Source organism: Schistocerca nitens, chromosome 1, assembly GCF_023898315.1.
Source record: "Schistocerca nitens isolate TAMUIC-IGC-003100 chromosome 1, iqSchNite1.1, whole genome shotgun sequence".
NCBI classification, from domain to species: Eukaryota; Metazoa; Arthropoda; class Insecta; order Orthoptera; family Acrididae; genus Schistocerca; species Schistocerca nitens.
The window spans coordinates 453,043,158-453,067,437 of NC_064614.1; the positions used below are offsets into that span (position 1 = coordinate 453,043,158).

General features: G+C 45.5%; 1 protein-coding gene across 1 annotated transcript in view; it reads left to right on the plus strand.

Moving 5' to 3' along the window:
- LOC126235970 (cytochrome P450 306a1) overlaps positions 1–24,280 on the plus strand; it is a 417,442-nt gene that overhangs the window by 348,412 nt on the left and 44,750 nt on the right. The window contains exon 4 of the mRNA XM_049944945.1: positions 19,460–19,650. Within this exon, the coding sequence (XP_049800902.1) occupies positions 19,460–19,650 (191 nt within the window). The remainder of the gene's footprint in view (positions 1–19,459; positions 19,651–24,280) is intronic.

Genomic DNA, 24,280 nt, shown 5'->3' on the forward strand with positions numbered 1-24,280 from the left:
GAGGAAGGTCACTAAAGGCGCAGTCGCTTTGCATGGCGTTTTTTAGTCTTCTGCTGGTGATTCCCTGATTAGTATCGATCAGTAATCGGTTAACATTGATACATAAGACTTTTCCTGGTACCTTATTTCCATGTCCGAAATTTGTTAGTGGAAGCGTTCTTCGTGCTCGTCGGTTACAGCATCACAGTTGTCAGGAAATAAGTTCAAGTGGGAATCTAGGAACTGTAACTTTAAGGCCATGTCCGCAGCTCGTGGTCGTGCGGTAGCGTTCTCGCTTCCCGCGCCCGGGTTCCCGGGTTCGATTCCCGGCGGGATGAGGGATTTTTCTCTGCCTCGTGATGACTAGGTGTTGTGTGATGTCCTTAGGTTAGTTAGATTTGAGTAGTTCTAAGTCTAGGGGACTGATGACCTCAGATGTTAAGTCCCATAGTTCTCAGAGCCATTTGAACCATTTGAACTTATGTTCGTGGATTCAAGAAGTGCTTCGTGCATAACACTGTGAGACCCTGGTTCAGCTGACTGAAGTTTAGGCCACTCTTTCTTTTTATGAAGTGCTTTGGCGCGGCTCTCCCAGAGGCACAGCAAGCAACAGAATTTCTTGTAGCCGTGTTGTAACCCAAGTAATGTGCCTATGACTTTCAGGCCCCCGGAAATCTTCCATTTCGATTTGTCATAATTAAGTCGCAATAACAGTTGTTTCATCTTACCATGTGTTTCTTTCTTATAAGGTGCATACAAATTGGAATCGATGATGACATGTTGTCATGATGCAGTAGCACGTACTTGAGACTTACTTTGGAAAAGTCAATGAGTAATGTCCACTGATCACTATTGTAGTCAATGCCCATAGCTGCCATTATTCCCTGTAAAATGTAAGGAATGGCATATGGCTGTTACGGAACGGAATCACATTTACCATATTACCAAGACAATTCCACTGTTGTAGTTTTGACGCCTCCATTTCAGCTTTACCTTTCAGCAATTCCAGGTATTTTACTAGGTCGTTATGTTCACACTGTGTTATTTTATGACACACTAAACACTCATCGATACAGACAAAATCAGGCTCTTTCCAAGAACCGGGATTTGAAGGTGATGGTGCAGCCACCACACTCAGCCAGCTCTACCACCCTCGTCACTCCCTCAATCAGGCGGGGCAGGAACAGCAAGTCCGTCTCCGTGAGGCACTGGTCGCAAGGTCGACGGTATGTTAGGATATGTCAAGGAAGACTTTTTATTTTTGAAAATACCATGTGTTAATAGGTTAGTCATACGAAAGTAACAATCATTCACTTCGGTTGATGGTTCTCGTCAGATTACGGGTATAACAAAGCCTATGGAAGATCTTTTACGATTCAGTGACGAATGAGGATTCGAGACACCGAATATGCAACATCTATGACGAGTCCAGGGCTTGTCCCGGTTCTCGAATTCTCTGTCAGACTACAGTCTGTACGCCTTACTAATATACACTACTGGCCATTAAAATTGCTACACCAAGAAGAAATGCAGATGATAAACGGGTATTCATTGGACAGGTATATTATACTAGAACTGACATGTGATAACATTTTCACGCAAGTTGGATGCATAGATCCTGAGAAATCAGTACCCAGAACAACCACCTCTGGCCGTAATAACGGCCTTGATACGCCTGAGCATTGAGTCAAACAGAGCTTGGATGGCGTGTACAGATACAGCTGCCCATGCAGCTTCAACACGATACCACAGTTCATCAAGAGTAGTGACTGGCGTATTGTGACGAGCCAGCGGCTCGGCCACCATTGACCAGACGCTTTCAGTTGGTGAGAGATCTGGAGAATGAGCTGGCCAGGGCAGCAGTCGAACATTTTCTGTATCCAGAAAGCCCCGTGCGGGACCTGCAACACGCGGTCGTGCACTATCCTGCTGAAATGTAGGGTTTCGAAGGGATCGAATGAAGGGTAGAGCCACGGGTCGTAACACATCTGAAATCTAACGTCCACTGTTCAAAGTGCCGTCAATACGAACAAGAGGTGACCGAGACGTGTAACCAATGGCACTCCATACCATCACGCCGGGTGATACGCCAGTATGGCGATGACGAATACACGCTTCCAATGTGCGTTCACCGCGATGTCGCCAAACACGGATGCGACCATCATGATGCTGTAAACAGAACCTGGATTCATTCGGAAAAATGACGTTTTGCCATTCGTGCACACAGGTTGATCGATGAGTACACCATCGCAGGCGCTCCTGTCTGTGATGCAGCGTCAAGGGTAACTGCAGCCATGGTCTCCGAGCTGATAGTCCATGCTGCTGCAAACGTCGTCGAACTGTTCGTGCAGATGGTTGCTGTCTTGCAAACGTCCCCATCTGTTTACTCAGGGATCGAGACGTGTCTGCACGATCTGTTAGAGCCATGCGGATAAGATGCCTGTCATCTCGAATGCTAGTGATACGAGGCCGTTGGGATCCAGCACGACGTTCCGTATTACCCTCCTGAACCCACCGATTCCATATTTCGCTAACGGTCATTGGATCTCGACCAACGCGTGCAGCAATGTCGCGATACAATAAACAGCAATCGCGATAGTCTACAGTCCGACTTTTATCAAAGTCGGAAACGTGATGGTACGCATTCCTCCTCCTTACACGAGGCATCACAACAACGTTTCACCAGGCAACGCCGGTCAACTGCTGTTTTTGTATGAGAAATCGGTTGGAAACTTTTCTCATGTGAGCACGTTGTAGGTGTCGCCAACGGTGCCAACCTTGTGTGAATGCTCTGAAAAGCTAATCATTTGCATATCACAGCATCTTCTTCCTCTCTGTTATATTTCGAGTCTGTAGCACGTTATCTTCATGGTGTAGCAATTTTAATGGCCAGTAGTGTATGACGTTAAAGGCCTTCTCTGCGATTTCAGTGTATCCTGTCAGCACTGTTTTTGTACTTGCGAGGCATATTGAATTACAGGAATTACAATGCTGACACGCACTAAGTGCACCTCAGTTACATGTTCTTCCAACACACGAACAGAACGCAGCTTGTAACAGAGAGAAACTACGCTCAAATGAAACATGGTCCGTTCCTGCCTTCCTCTTTCCCTTCCCCCTATCCCTACAAGCCCGGGCTAAAATTATCGACAAAATACACACAGTTATTGTTGGCTGAAAAATCACCCTCTCTACCATCAGCGGGATTTCTAAGCCCCTATGGGAACGCACTGACAATGAATGCTAATTACATAAAAAGATTAGCACCCTCACACCTCTCCTCTTAACTTGGAAACGAGAGCTAATTGGAGTTTTTTCATGTTTTCGTTATCAGCGTTGTCGATATACGAGGGGCGTTCAGAAAGTAAGCTCCGATCGGTCGCGAAATGGAAACGACTATGAAAATCCGATAAAGCTTTGCACAGATGTGTTGGGTAGTGTCTCTAGTATAACCCCAGTTAGCATCACGTCGCTCTTCTCATTTCTGAGCTCGCAGTGAGTGAGTAAAGATGTCTAGAAAATAGTGTCTGCCGCCAAGTACGAGGGCCTGGTGAGAAATTTCGCCTGAAGCTATGCAGCTAACATTACATAACTGTCGTGCTGTTTCTTCTTCAAGACAATTCTCAGCCGCATTCTGCAGGGGCAATGAAGATGCTCCTGCATCGTTTTCAAATGGAAATGTTAGATTACCCACAATACAGTCCGCAATTGTCTCCCCCTGAGTTTCAACTCTGGTCACATGAACCGCTGTCTTTGAAGACAACATTTTGACACAGACAACGAGGTGTAGGCCAGCGTGGAGAATTGGCGGAAAGCACTGGCGGCTGCCTTCTATGATGAGGCTATTGAAAAGTTGGTACAACGCTATGACAAAAGTCTAAGTCAGAACGGCGACTACGTAGAGAAGTAGCTGAAAGGTGTAGTTAATTGTTACAAGTAAAACGTTTCTGATGTTCACTGTGGTTTCAATTTGGCAATCAATCGGAGCTTACTTTCTGAACAGGCCTCGTAGTTAACGAACATGTATTTCATCCCAGTTACATTTTCACTGTTGTCCAGTGTTATCAACAGTTGTCGCAGTCATTGCCCAGCAGCTGTCAGCGAGTGCTGGACATTCAAAGCTTAGTGTCAGTTTGTTGCACATAAAGTGGTCCTGAACTACGCAAACTGTCTACGTCTACTGCAGTCCAGACTGAAAAACTGTTAGATTAGCTGGATAACGTATACTGAGTTGGCATGTTTAAGGTGCGTGAAGTCGCACAGGTGACCTGCGAGCGTGACGTAAACGTAAGGAGACTGAGGCTACTCTTGAATATATCTCAGAAATTCTTATTTATTGACACGTTTCGGCCACGCGTCAGAACGTCAAAAAGAATGGTCTTCATACAGTGCACGGAGTAATAAGTATCTTCCGCCAACATCAGTAAAGATTAGAATAGTGTTCATACGTTTTACTACAGTGCCATCTCTGATCACCGTAAAACAAGAGATAGGATTTATCTTGTACATTATTGTATGTACATTACTGTATGGTTTTATTTGCTACTTATGACGTTGCCAGCGTTATTTGTGTCCTAGTTACGGTAGGCCTATGACAAGTTTAGTTGCAAACGCGCTAGCACGCCACATAAGTACAAAAACTACTTTTCTGTGATAGGAGGTTCGCTTTCTACTGCCTTTTACGTTGGGCGCTAAACCTATTTGGTGATTACAACAGCATCGTTCACGACAACGACTACTACTTGAGAAAGGAGAAACTACATTGGCTGATATATAGCAGTTAGATGGAAAGAAATAAGTAGTATCATAATGCCCCTACATAGCTACTCTGCAATTCACAATTAAGTGCGTTTCAGAAGGTTCATCGAACCACCTTCAAGCTATATATCTACCGGTCCACTCTCGAACAGTGCACGGGAAAAGCGAACATTTGAACCTTTCCGTGCGAGCTTTGATTTCTACCTGTGAAGGACGACGCCAACAAAATATTTCCACGCTCTGATCAGAGAGCTGCTGATTGAAATTTCGTGAGAAGATCCTGCTGCACTTAAAAACGCCTTTGTTTCAGTGACTGCCACACCAGTTCCCGTATCATATCCGTGGCATTCTCTCCCGTTTCGTGATGTTACAAAACAAGTTGCCCTTCTTTGAACGTTTTTGATATCCTCCGTCAAGCCTATGTGATCTCACACCGCACAGTAATACTCCAGATGAGAACGGACAAGCATAGTGCAAGAAGTCTCATTAGTAAACCATGTGATCGTTCCAATTTAAGTTATTCGTAATGGTAATCGCCAAGTATTTAGTTGAATTGATTTGTGTGATTTATCATGTAACCGAAACTTACCGGATTGCTTTTAGTGCTCATGAGGATAAGTTAATACTTCAGGACCTTTCAGATGCGAGAAGTAAGCAAGTGGTTTTTTTCCGCTTCAAGTATTTGACGAATAGCAATATCGTTATTTTCCTCGCTGAACATAGTTTTTTTCTTATCGCCATAAGCCCGAACTGCCAGCGTACATTTGAGGAGAATAATTTTCGTGCTAAGCTGGACGGTCTCACGATGTTTACTGATCAGTGACGCTTCACTAGCCAGCAGTTTCGACATTAGCACTAACATCCCGTTGACAGTTCCAGCTTTGCGAAGCACCAGTCGAAAAAATTGAGAATACATTTGAGGTGTTTGTCTCGGCCTGATGTCGGAAGTGAGAAAACCTCAGTGCTGGCTCAATGCGAAGCTACCCGGTATGAACAGCTAAATAATACAGACTGAGTGAGGTTCGTAATTGCGTAATTCCATGAGGATAAACCGGACATGTGCAAGTTGAACTCGCACTCTGAGAGTTCTGTACATAATACATAGTATATCAACATATTTTAATGAGTGAGTTTGCGAGTATCAAAATATGTGACATAAATGGCCATATCTTCTGATTGCATTGACTTAGAAGCTTAAACTTTGCACACTGGTAATGGAATGCAGACCATTGTATTGGCATAAATTTAAACTTGATAACTCTACCCGGTCCTGAGAAAAAGGGGTCTTAACAGATGGACAGTAAAGTGATCGTATAAGGGTTCCGTTTTTACCTATTGAGGTACGGACCCTAAAACTCGTGTGCTTTACGAGCGTATCAAAGGTTACATACATGTAATGGTAGGAATACATACACGTAAGGGTGTGAATGGAATGACAGTATTGTCACGAAGTACATAAATGGTTTGTATCCGAAGAGATGAGAAGGCTTTTCGATACCACAGGACACAACTGTATAGTATGGGCAGCTGCAGCCGTTGAAATTCGTGATAAACTGCTCGTTGGGTCAACATTTGAACACGTAGGGGAGGTCTGCTGCGGAGCTCCATGTTCAACAATGTACGATGAACGGTGTGCGCCGAAACACTCGTGCGTGCACCACCACTATGAGTTTTCAGCAGAGAAGCCACAGATCACTATCCGTCGTACCATCTAGAGCAGACAAGCCTCCGAACCCCATTTTCTGTGAAGAATCGTGGACGTCCAGCCATTTTGCGTCTAGTGGTAGTTTCACTCTCCTTCTACCTCTTTCCGGAGATGCTCACCACAGAAGCACATGAACATTCGACCAACTTCGCCGCTTTCTTGACAGCCGTTCACAGGCTCTGCCTAGTAATAATCTGCCCTTTGTCACAGTCGCTTATCTCAATGCATTTCCCCATTTGCAGCCAGTATCTTCCGTCTACAGCTTCACATGCCCACAGTGACATCCGGCGACATCCAACATCGCGGTGGGCTGTGGTCATAACGTTTTGGTTTATCAATTTTCGCTTAGAAGTAACGTTGACTAATGATTAATCTGCTGCCCAAGGCTTGCTTCCGTCTCTCATTACCTCCTTCGTATATGGGAACCCATTGAGCAATCGTTATGATGATCAGAATTGGCCACGTTTCTCAGTTCATGGAATTTATTATTCATGTCTCTTGTCAAATCTGTTTCTTAGGTATTTGAGATGACTTACTTTTAATCAGCTCAGAGTCTTCTTTTCTGTGTAGCAGGTGCATTGAGATCCGTTGTGCATGCTATCATTGATAATCTGACCATAATTGTCCCATGACAGTCCATTCCAGTTCTCTGTGTGTTTAAGACAAAGTCGTGGGTACTTGGGGTAGTCACCTTACTTCGCCACTATCCTACAGTACGGTAAATCATCTAGTAGAACAGAAGTGACATCTGGCGTTCCGCAAGATAGTGTCATAGGCTCTCCGCTGTTCCTGATTTACATAAATGATCTAGGTGATAATCTGAGCAGCTCCCTTAGATTGTTTGCAAAAGACACTGTAATTTACCATCTAGTAAAATCATCAGACGATCAATTCCAATTACAAAATAATCTAGAGAGAATTTCTGTATGGTGCGAAAAGTGGCAATTGGCACTAAACAAAGAAAAATGGGAGGTCATCCACATGGGTACTAAAAGAAATCCGAAAAATTTTGGGTATACGATAAATCGCACAAATGTAGCGGCTGTCAATTCGATTAAATACCTAGGAATTACGAGCAACTTAAATTGGAAAGACCACATTGATAATATTGTGGGGAAGGAGAACAAAGTTTGCACTTTGTTGGCAGAACACAGAAGATGCGACAAACCCACAAAAGAGATAGCCTACATTACACTTGTCCGTCCTCTGCTCCTCTATTGCTGCGCGGTATGGGATCCTTACCAGGTAAGATTGACGGAGGACATCGAAAAAGTGCAAAGAAGGGCAGCTCGTTTCGTGTTATCGCGCAGTAGGGGTGAGAGTCTCACTGGTATGATACGCGAGTTGGGGTGGCAGTCACAGGAACAAAGGTGGTTTTCTTTGCGGCGAGATCTATTTACGAAATTTCAATCACCAAATTTCTCTTCCGAATGCGAAAATATTTTATTGACACCCACCTACGTAGGGAGAAATGATCATCGTAATAAAACAAGAGAAATTAGAGCTCGAACGGAAAGATTTAGGTGTTCCTTTTTCCCGCGCGCCATTCGAAAGTGGAATGGTAGTGAAGTAGTGTTAAAATGGTTCGACGAACCCCTGCCAGGCACTTAAGTGTGAATTGCAAAGTAACCATGTAGATGTAGATGTCAACTGGTGCTCATGATTATTATGAATACTCTAATTTTGCTGTAGGTGATTGTTATCTGGGGAAATTTTACAATTGTAAGCTTTAAGATATGAACCTATTCTCTGCTAGCCATACTGGCGCATTGTATAAATATTTTTGTTGATCACTGACAACAGTGTACTGAACGACATTACATAAGTATTTATTTCATTTGCAGATAAATAATTATAGCTATTAGTAGGAGTATGTTTTTAGGTTGGTGAATATCCCCAAGGAAATCTTCATCTACATCTACATAAATACTCCGCAAGCCACTGTATGGTGCGTGGCGGAGGGTACCCTGGGCCACTACTTGTCATTTCGCCTCCTGTTCCACTCGCCAATAAAGCGAGGGCAAAACGACTGTTTGAAGGCCTCCGTATGAGCCCTAATTTCTCGTATCTTATCTTCGTGGTCCTTACGCGAGATATTCGTTGGCGGCAGTAAAATCATTCGGCAGTCAGCTTCAAGCGCCGCTTCTCTAAATTTTCTCAATAGTGTTTCTCGGAAAGAACGTAGAATTCCTACCAGGGATTCCCATTTGAGTTCCCAAGCATCTCCGTAGCACTTACGTTTTGCTCGAACCTACCGGTAACAAATCTAGCATCCCACCCCCACATTGCTTCTATGTCTTCCTTCAATCCGACCTGGTACGGATCCCAAACACTCGAGCAGCACTCAAGAATAGGACGCACCAGCGTCCTATAAGCGGTCTCCTCTACAGGTGAACCAATAAACCGAAGTCGACCACGTACCTTCCCTACCACAGTTTTCATATGCTCTTTCCACCTCATATCGCTTTACACCGTTACTCCTAGTTACTTAAACGACATGACTGTGTCAAACGGGACGCTAGGAATACTGTATCCGAACATTAAAGGCTTATTATTCCTACTCGTCGGCATTAACTTACATTTTTCCACACTTTAAGTCGTCTTTTATCTTCCTACAGCCACTCAATTTTGACACTTCACCGTGCACCACTGCATCATCAGCAAACAACAGCAGATTGCGGCACACTCTGTCTGCCAAATAATTTATGGATACAGAGAACAACAGCGGTCCTGTCACACTTCCCTGGGGCACTCCTGAAAATACTCTTGTCTCTGAATACTCGCCGTCGAGAACAACATACTGTGTTCAGTTATTTAAGAAGTCTTCAAATTACTCACATATCTGTGAACTTATTCTATATTCCTGGAAATGGAAAAAAGAACACATTGACACCGGTGTGTCAGACCCACCATACTTGCTCCGGACACTGCGAGAGGGCTGTACAAGCAATGATCACACGCACGGCACAGCGGACACACCAGGAACCGCGGTGTTGGCCGTCGAATGGCGCTAGCTGCGCAGCATTTGTGCACCGCCGGTCAGTGTCAGCCAGTTTGCCGTGGCATACGGAGCTCCATCGCAGTCTTTAACACTGGTAGCATGCCGCGACAGCGTGGACGTGAACCGTATGTGCAGTTGACGGACTTTGAGCGAGGGCGTATAGTGGGCATGCGGGAGGCCGGGTGGACGTACCGCCGAATTGCTCAACACGTGGGGCGTGAGGTCTCCACAGTACATCGATGTTGTCGCCAGTGGTCGGCGGAAGGTGCACGTGCCCGTCGACCTGGGACCGGACCGCAGCGACGCACGGATGCACGCCAAGACCGTAGGATCCTACGCAGTGCCGTAGGGGACCGCACCGCCACTTCCCAGCAAATTAGGGACACTGTTGCTCCTGGGGTATCGGCGAGGACCATTCGCAACCGTCTCCATGAAGCTGGGCTACGGTCCCGCACACCGTTAGGCCGTCTTCCGCTCACGCCCCAACATCGTGCAGCCCGCCTCCAGTGGTGTCGCGACAGGCGTGAATGGAGGGACGAATGGAGACGTGTCGTCTTCAGCGATGAGAGTCGCTTCTGCCTTGGTGCCAATGATGGTCGTATGCGTGTTTGGCGCCGTGCAGGTGAGCGCCACAATCAGGACTGCATACGACCGAGGCACACAGGGCCAACACCCGGCATCATGGTGTGGGGAGCGATCTCCTACACTGGCCGTACACCACTGGTGATCGTCGAGGGGACACTGAATAGTGCACGGTACATCCAAACCGTCATCGAACCCATCGTTCTACCATTCCTAGACCGGCAAGGGAACTTGCTGTTCCAACAGGACAATGCACGTCCGCATGTATCCCGTGCCACCCAACGTGCTCTAGAAGGTGTAAGTCAACTACCCTGGCCAGCAAGATCTCCGGATCTGTCCCCCATTGAGCATGTTTGGGACTGGATGAAGCGTCGTCTCACGCGGTCTGCACGTCCAGCACGAACGCTGGTCCAACTGAGGCGCCAGGTGGAAACGGCATGGCAAGCCGTTCCACAGGACTACATCCAGCATCTCTACGATCGTCTCCATGGGAGAATAGCAGCCTGCATTGCTGCGAAAGGTGGATATACACTGTACTAGTGCCGACATTGTGCATGCTCTGTTGCCTGTGTCTATGTGCCTGTGGTTCTGTCAGTGTGATCATGTGATGTATCTGACCCCAGGAATGTGTCAATAAAGTTTCTCCTTCCTGGGACAATGAATTCACGGTGTTCTTATTTCAATTTCCAGGAGTGTATATGGTCGTACCTTCGTCGACAGCCTGCAATGGGCACCGTGTCAAATGCTTTCCGGAAATCTAGAAATTTGGAATTTGCCTATTGCCCTTCATCCATAGTTCTCAGTATATCATGCGAGAAAAAGGCACTCCGAGTTTTGCACGAGCAATGCTTTCTAAAACCTTGCTGATTCGTGGACAGAAGCTTCTCAGTCTCAAGGAAGTTTAATATATTCAAACTGAAAATATGTTCACGTGTTCTGCAACAAGCAGAAGTTAGGAATATTGGTCTGTAACTTTGCGGATTCCGTCCATTGACCTTTCTTAGGTACTGGAGTCCCATGCTGCAAAAGCAAGCAATTAATATTTATTTTTCTCTGGGCAACACGTCAGATTCTGAACTGTGCACATGTGGACCCAAAACGGTTAGTCCGTACCGGAAGGTGTAGTGCACTTAGTGGTTCAGTTACAAAGGTGGAGAAAACATCAGCTGGTAAATTATATGATGTGTTTGGGGGAAGACTGTTAGTAGTAGAGAAGAAACAACTAACACACTGAAGTGGGTAGATATTAAGTTTCCCAATGATCACAATATCTGCACTTATACCCCTAACACTTTGTATTGTGTAAAGCAACGAGAGTCCAAGATGCTTACAGACAGCCTTCGCTGCTGTTCTTTTCCCGCCAGACTGCTGCTCTTCCACCTGATAGTAGGCTATCCGCAATCAGAGATTGTCGAAGGGGTAGCCGGTCAGCAAGTGTCTAGGACATCGTCACCGGTTTTCTCTGTACAGGTAAATTTTTAAAATTCTCACTAAAGATGGGTAGGTGTCACCGAAGGTTTTGCCGAAATGGGGGTCATAGAGGGACACTTTGTCGCTTTATTCACTCTCGTGTCGATGTCGCATCCCCCTGTGATCATATTACAGGAGCGACGATGTGTGTGGAATGTTTCTCTCCGCTACTCGTAAGAAAACCGCGTGATTTCAATGTTGGGCGTCATGGTTCTGATTTTCCATCGCAGAAGCGTCAAAAGAAAGGGCGGAACGTGGGTAAGAAGGTGTGTGAAGACGTTTCCACCGTGTGACACGTCCATATCTTCAAGCGTACGATTGTGAAACCAGCCTTACACGTCACATGAACCTGTTATCTGTGGTCATTTTCACGCATGTGTCGAAACATTGTTGTCTGAAGTATCGTAGAGACTGAAGGTGGCGTCCCAGAGGGCCATTCTTGTATATCATTGCAGAGGAAGGCTGTACGCACCTTTGTGCCAAATATACAACTTAAGCGTCACAGTGGATGGGAATCATAAGCTTTCGAAAAAGTGATCCTTTATTGTGCAGTGTAGAATGACAGAATCAGCTGAATGTATGAGGTGCTGCTATGGTGAGTCTCCTACTTAAGCAGTGAGTGACCGATTTTTACCCACTTCCTCAAATAGCCTACTGGTGTGGTTCACGTATCTATAAGCCGGCGACACTTTAACTAAGATCAAAAGTACGAAGGTCGTTTTTTTTTTTAATTGTAGGGATGAACTGCGACAACCGATCCCTGAGAGGACCACCACTAATCAAGCTAAAGTGAAATATATCAGCCGGCCGGGGTGACCGAGCGGTTCTAGGCGTTACAGTCTGGAACCGCGCGACCGCTACGGTCGCAGGTTCGAATCCTACCTTGGGCATGGATGTGTGTAATGTCCTTAGGTTAGTTATGTTTAAGCAGTTCTATGGGACTGATGACCTCAGAAGTTAAGTCCCATAGTGCTCAGAGCCATTTGAACCATTTTCAACAAGAATACTAAACTTTTACACATCTATCGTTGAAATCATTTGATTTAACTATGGACTAAATATTTTTGAAATGATTATTAATAGTAGATTCTATTTTTTTCTAGGGAGTCAGATTTTTATCTGAAATAAGTCATTAATTAAAATATGTTCCTAGTAAAAGTATGTATTCTTAGACACACAAAAATTCAGTGACATTGACTTTTGTTGAGGTTTGCGTTCTAAAACTTGAATCATCATGTAACATTATTTTTCAATACTAATACACTGAAGAGCCAAAGAAACTGGTACACCTACCTAATATCGTGTAGGTCCCCGCGAGCCCTCAGAAGTCGACTAATGTTCAAAGCAATGCTGGAGGGAATTGACTGCAGGGTTGTCCATGAATCTGTAAGAGTACAACGGGGTGGAGATCTCTTCTGAACAGGACGTTGCAAGGCATCACAGATATGCGCAGTAATGATCATGTATGGAGAATTTGGTGGCCAGCGGAAGTGTTTAAACTCAGAAGAGTGTTCCTGGAGCCACTCTGTAGCAGTTCTAGACGTGTGGGGTGTCGCATTGTCCTGCTGGAATTTCCAAAGTCAGTCGGAACGCCCGTTGGACAAGAATGGATGCAGGTAATCAGACAGAATGCTTATGCACGTGTCACCTGTCAGAGTCGTATCTAGACGTATCAGGGGTCTCATATCACTCCACCTGCACACGCTCCACACCATTACAGAGCCTCCATCAGCTTGAATAGTTCCCTGCTGACATGCAGGGTCCATGGATTTATGAGTTCGTCTTCATACACGTACACGTCCATCCGCCCGATACAATTTGAAACGAGACTCGTCCTACCAGACAACGTGTTTCCAGATATTGACTGTTCAACGTCGGTGTTGACGGGCCCAGGAGAGGCGTAAAGCTTTGTGTGGTGCTGTCATCAAGGGTACACAAGTGGGTCTTAACCTCCGAAAGCCCATATCGATGATGTTTCGATGAATGGTTCGCACGCTGACACTTGTTGATGGCCCAGCATTGAAATCTGCACCAATTTGCGGAAGGGTTGCCTTCTGTCACGTTGAATGATTCTCTTCAGCCGTCGTTGGTCCCGTTCTTGTAGGAGATTTGATGTTTTACCGGATTCCTGATATTCGTGAAATGGTCGTGCGGGGAAAATACCCATTTCATCGCTATCTCGGAGATGATGTGTCCCATCGCTCATGCGCCGACTATAACACCACGTTCAAACTCACTTAAACCGTGATAACCTGCCATTGTAGCGCCAGTAACCGATCTACCAACTGTGCCCGACGCTTTTTCTTTCATATAGTTTTTGGCGACTACAGCGCAGTATTCTGCCTGTTTACATCTCTCTGTATCCGAATACGCATACCTATACCAGTTTCCTTGGCGCTTCAGTGCATTTCCTTCATTATAAAATTTAGGAAAACATTATGTTCAGAGCTTCCATTAAAGGTGAGTCAATCCTTTCACGTGTCTTCACTTTTAAATATTCCCTGAAATAAATTGTTTCTACTCGAAATACTTATCATCAGCTACGTGCAAACTAAACATTGAGAATACTGTTTCGAAAATTACAGTTTAACAAGGAAATGTGATATTTTTGTGTATAGTGTATATGTCTTATGTACGTAAAGAAAGAAGAAGGAGAAAGAATAGTATGTGTTTGGAGTGGTATTGGAACGAGTAAAGCTACTACACCTTGCTACTTTTCAGAATCGCTTCGAGCGACCACAATAAGATTATGGTTCATCTTAAGAAGCCTGCGGCTCCTCAGCAACATTAAACCTGAACCAGATACGCATTCAGCAACGGAAGAAGAGAATGGAACCGTCTGAAGAACCCAACTACTTTACAATTTCTGGTGGCAGTTTCCAATATGTAGTGGTGTGAGACTTAGCGGACCTATACTCCCTCCACGGAGTAGAACAGTTGCAGTATATGTATGAATATCTCACAAAACTTCAGCATGGTATGAGGAATCGATCACAGGCTATGGGCTTAAAGAGAGGTTATCGAAGAACTCTGGGACAAACTGAAAGTTCAAGGATACTGTTACTTTATAGGGAGGTCCAAGAGATTGCCCAAAAAAGCAATTTAAAGCACGCTAGTAAAGAAATGGGTAACTTTATTGCCAAAACTTGGAAACGAAGCCCTAAGGGACCTCTTTAGTAAAAGAAAAAATAAGTCGTCCTCGATAAGGAAGCGATGTGGTACACTGATATACCGAAGACGTCGACGAACGGCTGTTGTGTATTTAGAACCGGAAGACCTAAAGTGAAATGTGGCGTTTTTAGGTCGTCTCAGGCATCGATGGCTATAGATCTGCCGAAGGATAATCCTGGGAATTCTCTTCTTGAAGGCTAAGGAGACGGTGACGCTAGAGACCTTGAGGGGGGGGGGGGGGGGAGAGGGAAATGCTGTAAGACGAGCAGGGGTGGTTCGAAGTGGCTGGCCTTGTGAAAGATGCTTACATCTCCATCTGATCGCCTCAGAGTTTAGTGCATTGGTAGAAAAACACGCACTGGCTGCAAGTGTCAGATACACATAGCGTATTACTCGGTTTGGTGCTGAATGTGAGTGCTGAATGTGGAAACCTCTGCATAACACGTGTACAGAATGTATAATCTCATAACCTTAGCAATTTAATACAATATTACTACGTATTAAATGCTACACGGTGATAATAAAGTAATAAATGTGCGCAACAGAGCATCGGGCATTTAAGTGTAGTGTGGCAAGTTAACGCCTGCATCGTAATTCTCAATTACTTGTACACTGAAGCGCCAAAGAAACTGGTATAGGTATGCGTACTCAAATACAGAGGTATGTAAACAGGCGGAATACGGCACTGTTGTCGGCATTGCCAATATAAGACAAAAAGTGTCTGGTGCAGGTGGTGGATCGGTTACTGCCGCTACAATGGCTGGTTATCAAGATTTAAGAGAGTTTGAGTGTTATAGTCGGCGCACGAGCGAAAGGGACACAACACCTCCGAGGTGGCGATAAAGTGGGGATTTTCCCGTACGACCTTTTCACGAGTGTTCCGAGAATATCAGGAATCCGGTAAAACATCAAATCACCGACATCGCTGCGGCCTGAAAAAGATCCTGCAAGATCGGGAGCAACGACGACTGAAGAGAATCGTTCAAACTGACAGAAGTGCAACCCCTCCTCAAATTGCTGCAGAATTCATTGCTAGGCATCAAAAAGTGTCAGCGTGTGAACCATTCAACGAAAGATCACCGATTTGGGCTTTCGGAACCGAAGGCCCACTTGTGTGCCCTTGATGACTGCACGACATAAAGCATTACGCCTCGCCTGGGCCCGTCAACACCGACGTTCGACCGTCAATAACTGGAAACATCTTGCCTGGGCGGACTGATCGCGTTTCAAATTGTATCGATCACATGGACGTGTGCAGGTATGGGGACAACCTCATGAATCCATGGACCCTGCATGTCAGCAGGGGACTGTTCAAGCTGGTGGAGGCTCTGTAATGGCTTGGGGCGTGTGCAGTTGGAGTGATACGGGACCTCTGATACGTCTAGATACGACTCTGACAGGTGACACGTACGTAAGCGTCCTGTCTAATCAGCTCCGTCCATTCATGTCCATTGTGCATTCCGACAGACTTCGGCAATTCCAGCAGGATAATGCGACACTCCACACGTCCAGAATTGCTACAGAGTGGCTCCAGGAACACTCTTCTAAGATTAAACACTTCCGATGGCCACCAAACTCCCAGATATGAACGTTGGTGAGCATATCTGGGATGCCTTGCAACGTGTTGTTCAGAAGAGATCTTCACCGCATCATACTCTTACGGATTTATTCATAGTCCTGCAGGATTCATGGTGTCTTCCCTCCAGCAATTCTTCAGAAATTAGTCGAGTCCATGCCACGTCGTGTTGCGGCACTTCTGCGTGCTCGCGGTGGCCCTGCACGATATTAGGCACATGTACTAGTTTCTTTGGCTCTTCAGTGTCATATGCACGGTCCTGTCGTATGAATGTGACCACAACCTGTTTTCGCCGTCAGCGTGCAATAACCACTCACAACCGGCAGGCAGCAGCACTAACAGTGGATAGCGTATAAAGCGTGTTGCGGGGGGGGGGGGGGGGGGAGGAGAGAAACATTGCAGTCATTGTAATGCGGAAACGCAGCGATATGTGCCACCGTGGTTAACGTATACTATGCATCGCAAAATGGCACTATCCCAAACCAGCGCCAGGCAACTGTGGTGCACCATGGGACAGATGACAGTGGCAACGACGACTGCAGATATGCGCACAGGCATATAGACGCGCAACTATTGCTGAAGTGCCCGCCCAAATGAACCAAGGGGCTATAAACAGTGTCCCCTGAACGACTGTTCAGCGATCGGTGCTGCGTATGGGCATACGCAGCTGACTACTGGTTCATGCACCCGTGCTGACTGCTGTATATCGGTGACGAAAGCAGAAATTTGAACGCCAGTACGGCAACTGGACGTCCACTGAGTGGCTACAGGTGGCCTTTTCAGACTAATCACGTTTTATGCTCCATCAGACAGATGGCCCACCTGTCAACCAGGAGGGACCATTATTGTCTGTCGAAAGACAGAATCTCGTCATTCTGGAAGGCACAACGGATCAACACAAATACATGTATCTATCCTTTGGGGAACATGTTCACCCGTACATATGGTTTGTTTTTCCTCGGCATGACGGCATCTTAACACCAAGACAGTGCAACGTTTCACACAGGTCGTAGTGTACGTGCGTGATTCTGAGAACATTATGATGATCTTACCGTACTTCCCAGGTCACCACACTCCCAGGATTAAAGCCCAATCGAGCTTGTTTGGGCAGTTCGCGCCATGGATCCTCAACCGAAAAAATCAGTGTCTGGTCACGGCAGTGGAGTGAGCATGGCTCTGTGTCCCCCTGTCGATACCCTTCAAAACCTCAGTGACTCCGTTTATGGACATATCACAGCAAAATATGGTTATTCGGTCTTTTCACAGACGGTCACATTAATGTGACTGGGCAGTGTAGTAACCTATTACTGTAAAACATGACTCTATAGTGTACTAACCTTTTAACAGCCCGTCCGGCTAGCCGTGTGGTCTAACACGCTGCTTCCCGAGCGGGAAGGCGTGCCAGTCCCCGGCACGAACCCGCCCGGCGGATTTTGGCGAGGTCCGGTGTGCCAGCCAGTCTGTGGATGGTTTTTAAGACGATTTTACATCTGCCTCGGCGATTGCAGGCTGGTTCCCCTTATTCTGCCTCAGTTACACTATGTCAGCAATTGCTGTGTGGAAACTGTCTAGATGTAAGCATACACCATAATTACTCTACCAAGCAAACATTTGGGGTTACACTCGTTTGAGACGTTCCTGGGGGATACTCTGGGGGCTGAACCGCACAGTAACCCGGGTTCAATGTGGGACGACGGTGGGGTTCGTGGCCTGCTGTGGCCTGTTGTGAGGTTGTGAACCACTGAGGGCTACGGCGGGATGAAGCCTCTCCGTCATTTTCAGGTCCCCAGTTCAATACACAATACAGAACCCTCTAACATAACATAGCTGGGTAGTAGCCTCACGTTATTGTACATAGAATACGTATACAATGCAATTAAAAATTGTTATTATAGATGAAACGTCACCTGCTATAGGTTTAAGGCAGTAATGGAAAACAAACGTTGCTGCTATCGTTTCCATACTAAAGGGGTTGGAGGACGGATGGGTGACTAAAATCAAGCAGCACCATGTGCAGTACATCTGAACAGGCGTAACACGCCTTCTCCTTCTAGAAGGTGGTACTGTTCGACATGGTGGCAGCAGTACTGTTCATCAGACCTTTTTTGTGATAGTGGGTCTTCTGTTGTGGTGTACCTGCATAAATACAGGGTGATTCAAAAAGAATACCACAACTTTAAAAATGTGTATTTAATGAAAGAAACATAATATAACCTTCTGTTGTACATCATTACAAAGAGTATTTAAAAAGGTTTTTTTTCACTCAAAAACAAGTTCAGAGATGTTCAATATGGCCCCCTCCAGACACTCGAGCAATATCATCCCGATACTCCAACTCGTTCCACACTCTCTGTAGCATATCAGGCGTAACAGTTTGGATAGCTGCTGTTATTTCTCGTTTCAAATCATCAATAGTGGCTGGGAGAGGTGGCCGAAACACCATATCCTTAACATACCCCCATAAGAAAAAATCGCAGGGGGTAAGATCAGGGCTTCTTGGAGGCGAGTGATGAAGTGCTCTGTCACGGGCTGCCTAGCGACCGATCCATCGCCTCGGGTAGTTGACGATAAGGTTTCATAACTAACCTTTTTCGTAGGACTCTCCATACAGTTGATTGTGGAATTTGCAGCTCTCTGCTAGCTCCGCGAGTCGATTTTCCTGGGCTGCGAACAAATGCTTGCTGGATGCGTGCTACATTTTCATCACTCGTTCTCGGCCGTCCAGAACTGTTCCCTTTGCACAAACACCCATTCTCTGTAAACTGTTTATACCAACGTTTAATACACCACCTATCAGGAGGTTTAACACCATACTTCGTTCGAAATGCACGCTGAACAACTGTCGTCGATTCACTTCTACCGTACTCAATAACACAAAAAGCTTTCTGTTGAGCGGTCGCCATCTTAGCATCAACTGACGCTGACGCCTAGTCAACAGCGCCTCAAGCGAACAAATGTACAACTAAATGAAACTTTATAGCTCCCTTAATTCGCCGACAGATAGTGCTTAGCTCTGCCTTTTGTCGTTGTAGTGTTTTAAATTCCTAAAGTTGTGGTATTCTTTTTGAATCACCCTGTACAATGCCTTGTGTCACGGAAATGCTAAATTTAGAGATTATCATTCTATCAGATCTTAGTTGTTTCTTACCTTGTGAGGAATCGCCTCCCTACGAATGACGTAGTTCCCTATCACCAAGCATATCTTGTATGTCTCCAGAAGCTGGAGGGCGTGACGGTGGACCCGCTGTCGGCGCTGCAGCACTCTGTGGGCAACGTGATGAACGCGCTCGTGTTCGGCCGCACCTACGCGGAGGACGACCCGGTGTGGCGCTGGCTGCAGCACCTGCAGGAGAAGGGCACCAGGCTCATCGGCGTCGCCGGGCCGCTCAACTTCCTGCCCTTCCTCAGGTAGCCTGTCCACGGGAGCTCTACGTCCAAGCTACTGAGCCACTCCAAAATTACACCTTTCGCTATGGACGGACGTGGAATAGTGATAAAATTTTAGCCGGCCGAAGTGGCCGTGCGGTTAAAGGCGCTGCAGTCTGGAACCGCAAGACCGCTACGGTCGCAGGTTCGAATCCTGCCTCGGGCATGGATGTTTGTGATGTCCTTAGGTTAGTTAGGTTTAACTAGTTCTAAGTTCTAGGGGACTAATGACCTCAGCAGTTGAGTCCCATAGTGCTCAGAGCCATTTGAACCATTTGATAAAATTTTAATTATCACCACGAGAAAGTTGAGTTGCGATTACGAAACTGTATGATGGACCTTTTATACATATTCACTTTCAATGGCGATGAATGACTTGTCGGAGAGCTTTGTTAGCTATTCAAGAAATGTCCTATTTTGAAACCAAACACTCGTTGTGTAAATGCCTCTTCATGAATTGGTTTTCCATCCGAGGAAAGGGGAAGAGGAAGCTGTTTGCCACATTGGGATAACACATATGGTGAGACAGAATCGTACACCCGAAAAACGAAGGAGGAGCTTTGCCTGTGCCCTCTGTAGAACGAGCTGGAAAGTTCTTCTGGCAGCCGGCCGCTGCGGCCGAGTGCTTCCAAGCGCTTCAGCCCGGAACCGCGCTGCTGCTACTGTCGCAGGTTCGAATCCTGCCTCAGGCATGGATGTGTGTAATGTCCTTAGGTTAGTTAGGTTTAAGTAGTTGTAAGTCTAGGGGACTGATGATCTCAGATGTTAAGTCCCATAGTGCTTAGAGCCATTTGAACCAAGTTCTTCTGGACCAAAAACACTGTTTCGGACAAGTACACCCCTTAGGAGATTTTGGCAGTATTCCCCTGCCACGAATTGTCCCATAAGAGCTTAATTCGTTAGCATACGATTTTATCGAGCGCTCTTCTACAAAAACATAAAATTTGGATAAGGAGCGAATTAAACAAAAAATGTGGGGTACCTAAATCAAAAAAGAGGGTATGAGATACATAACTAATTTAACATTAGGCCACTGAAATAGCACGATCTGCCAACGTTCGGATGACACTTCTCTTTGGCATTGCCAGTTAAAATGGATGTTGAGCAATCCAGAAGACGAAAAACAAGAATGAGTGGTTTTTAGGTAGTATGATGAAACACTGCAAGTCGCGTTTATAGACCTAAAGAAGGTTAATAGAGTAAGAAACTTGAAAAACAACAAGTAAATTAACTTAAGCAAAAGTAAAGAAATGATGTCTCACTATATAATGATGGTTGTTTACGCGGGTTTTGCAGCACTGGCGTGCTGTTTAGCTAAACTTAATTTCACTATAGTTTTTCAGATTTCTTATGCTATGACCCCTTTTTAGGTCTACAAGTGTGACTGGCAGTCTTCCGTTATACTGCATACAACCACTAATTCTTGGTTTTCATGGATTACTCAACATCCATTTTACTGGCAATGCTGAAGCCAAGTACCATATGAATGTTATGAGACCGTGCTATTTCAACGGCATGATGTTAAATTAGGTATGTGGGTATTTCACTGCCTCTTTCTATGATTCATGTAGGCCTTCTCCATATTCTTGCTATTATTGATTTGCTGCGAATCCTTATCGTACATTTTTACAGATTCTTTTTTTCATGTGCAGACGTGATTAGAATATCTCGACACCGGTCGTGTAAAATCTTGGAATAAAAGATTATCAACAGCTAACGCAGTTTCCGGAAGATTTTTAGAAGATTGTAAGTAAAAAATTTAAAATAATGCATAACACCACACCATAGCAGTCTCAAAAAAATTGTCAGTATCCAATGACAGCTGAGTCTTCGCTTTTCTCAGCGGTGGTGAATCAACAATTCAAATGCTTACTTTACTATTATGGTTTGGGGTTGTGGTGATACACTCAGCACTGATCCACTATAACAAGGAGACTAAGGCAGTCACCTGAACTGGCCCGACACAGCTGCAACATGTCTATTTTCGCCCTGGGATTTTTCACTGGTTGTGGGCAGTCGCCGAACCTTGGGAGCGGCAGCCTTTGTCACTTTCAAAGTGTCGTGCAAGATGTTGAAACTGATTCTGATTTTCTCTTTTTCCGCTTGTAAGGTGGCAGATCAAAATGAGGGGCAATTTCGCCCCTTACGTGAGAGTTTTATACAACGTAACAGGAAGGTGAATATGACACCTAATTTACTTCGGCGGAAAAGAACACTATGGAAAGCAAAGAGATTACACTCAATCGATGGTATTAACACACCGATCCTATGTACTGCATGTTAATGAGCAAAAGGTGAAACCAGCAGCTATAGGAAACTAGAGGAAATGTTTCGTTTGGCAGCAGGCGTATGCCGGCGCGAAGGGCGCACCATTGGCGATACAACGGAAAGCTCTTAGGGGGTGTCCCGCAGCGGGAGCCAACGAAAGCGCGGGTTGGGTTGGGTTGCTTGGGGGAAGAGACCAAACAGCGAGGTCATCGGTCTCATCGGATTAGGGAAGGACGGGGAAGGAAGTCGGCCATGCCGTTTCAAAGGAACTATCCCGGCATTTGCCTGAAAGATTTATGGAAATCATGGGAAACCTAAATCAGGATGGCCGGACGCGGGATTGAACCGTCGACCTCCCGAATGCGAGTCCAGTGTGCTAGCCACTGCGCCACCTCGCTCGGTCGAAAGCTCGGCAGGTGACTCATACAGGAGAGCAAGTAGTGGACCACCAGAGTAGGACGGAAACAAGTTTTAGAAAACTGCATTTCGGAATTTTCAAAAGGATATGAACAAACTGTTGACGCAGTTTATCACGTGAAAAGCGCATGGTACAGTCAGGATGTACTCATGTAACTTTTAGGCGTCTGGAGTGGGCACAAAATGTCCGATTGGCAGATACGAACTAAAAAGGAGTAATGTGCCGAGATTTCGGGCCGTTTAATGCTAGGACCCTTGCGACTGGCAGAAAGTGTTTCCACAAAATAAGAAGAATGCTTCTGTTGGTCAGAAAATGCTGTGACGTGGAGCACGAAACAACCCTGGTGGGGAGACAGTTTTGCTACGAGAAGGACACGACCGAATATTTCGAGGACTCTCCTCTGAACTGGCATCAAGTGTAGAATGGGGCACATCACGCTCTGTACGACGCAGAGGAGAAATTTGGGTGAACACTGTGTTCACTGCGGCTGACATTCAGCTAGATATTTGCTGTAGCATCGTTCGAGCTCCAACTGTGGAGAAGCGAACCAGCCACTTAGTTAATTGTTCTTGCCAGAGCTGAGAGGGCATTGTAATATGCACGCTGCTCCAGCCATGCGCGTGCATATCGCCATATTCCAAGATTAGGGATGAGTACATGTTTCCTCGCCTAACGAGAAACATAGGAGAGCTTCTGCTGAAAAAATCAGCGCGACCGCTACGGTCGCAGGTTCGAATCCTGCCTCGGGCATGGATGTGTGTGTTGTTAGGTTTAAGTAGTTCTAAGTTCTAGGGGACTTATGACCTCAGCAGTTGAGTCCCATAGTGCTCAGAGCCATTTTTTGAAAAAATCAGCAAAGATTTTTATTAGGTTTAATTGGGATTTCAGAGGACGAGAGCAGCCATGCAGACGTAAGCTCATCGCAGCTAAGGTAAATACAAGAGCAGATGCGTAATTTGTTGGTTCACCAGCCTGCGACCACTGTAAACTCGAGCGATCTTGGCTAATCTTTTGCTCAGCTTGTCACAAAACTAAACATCCTCTGTAGACTTGGTTGTCATCCTAAATAGTACCGTAGAACCGGAATCGAATAATTTATCATAGTACTGGTCAACATCATGACGTAGCTGTAAGAATAAATTTGTAAAGAAAGTTCTAGTTAAAATGTAATATTGTTTTGTTTAGGATTATTTCACTTTCTGAGGACGAGATGCGTTATCTTGACAACTGTCTTAACATTGTCAAGTTGTAAACTGTGTAAATGCGTGTATTCCTGTGATAAAATTGCAGCATTAAAACCAATATCTTTACAGCTGACACAGTTGTGCTCCGTCATAGAATAAGGATCCACCCCGATACCGCAATGTTAGACGCTATCACCTTCATTGTGAGATGCTGATCGTGGGACACCAGGGACTCCACTCCCATTTACTCACAGAGAGATATTTGCCATTTTGTTCTTCGTCATCCAGACATGTTTGATCACTACTCTATCTAACCATTGTGTCATATAGAGATGATTGCTTCCTGTACACTACTACCAATTTAACATGGATTTTTGCACCATTGTCCCCCTTCACTTGCAGCAGACAAATTACCACATGACGCTCCACTCCACTTCATGAGCGGGCTGTGGCATTTTGTTCTGGCTTCTCCATAGGCAAGCTACTATACTGTGGCGCGGGGAAGTACTCGTAATATGAATCGCGACTGCGAACATCGATTCACAAACAAACAAAAAATCAATTACGTGACTCGTCTTCTGATTAGGTTATAATTGTAACTTTATGACTAGCCTCCACATCTGCTAATAACTCCTTCAGATACAAAATAACTTTATTTAAATCGTGAAGTCTGCCACATTGGGTCCTCTGGATCCATCTTCAGGTGTATTTCTTACGGACTGTTCGTGTATCTGTTTATAAG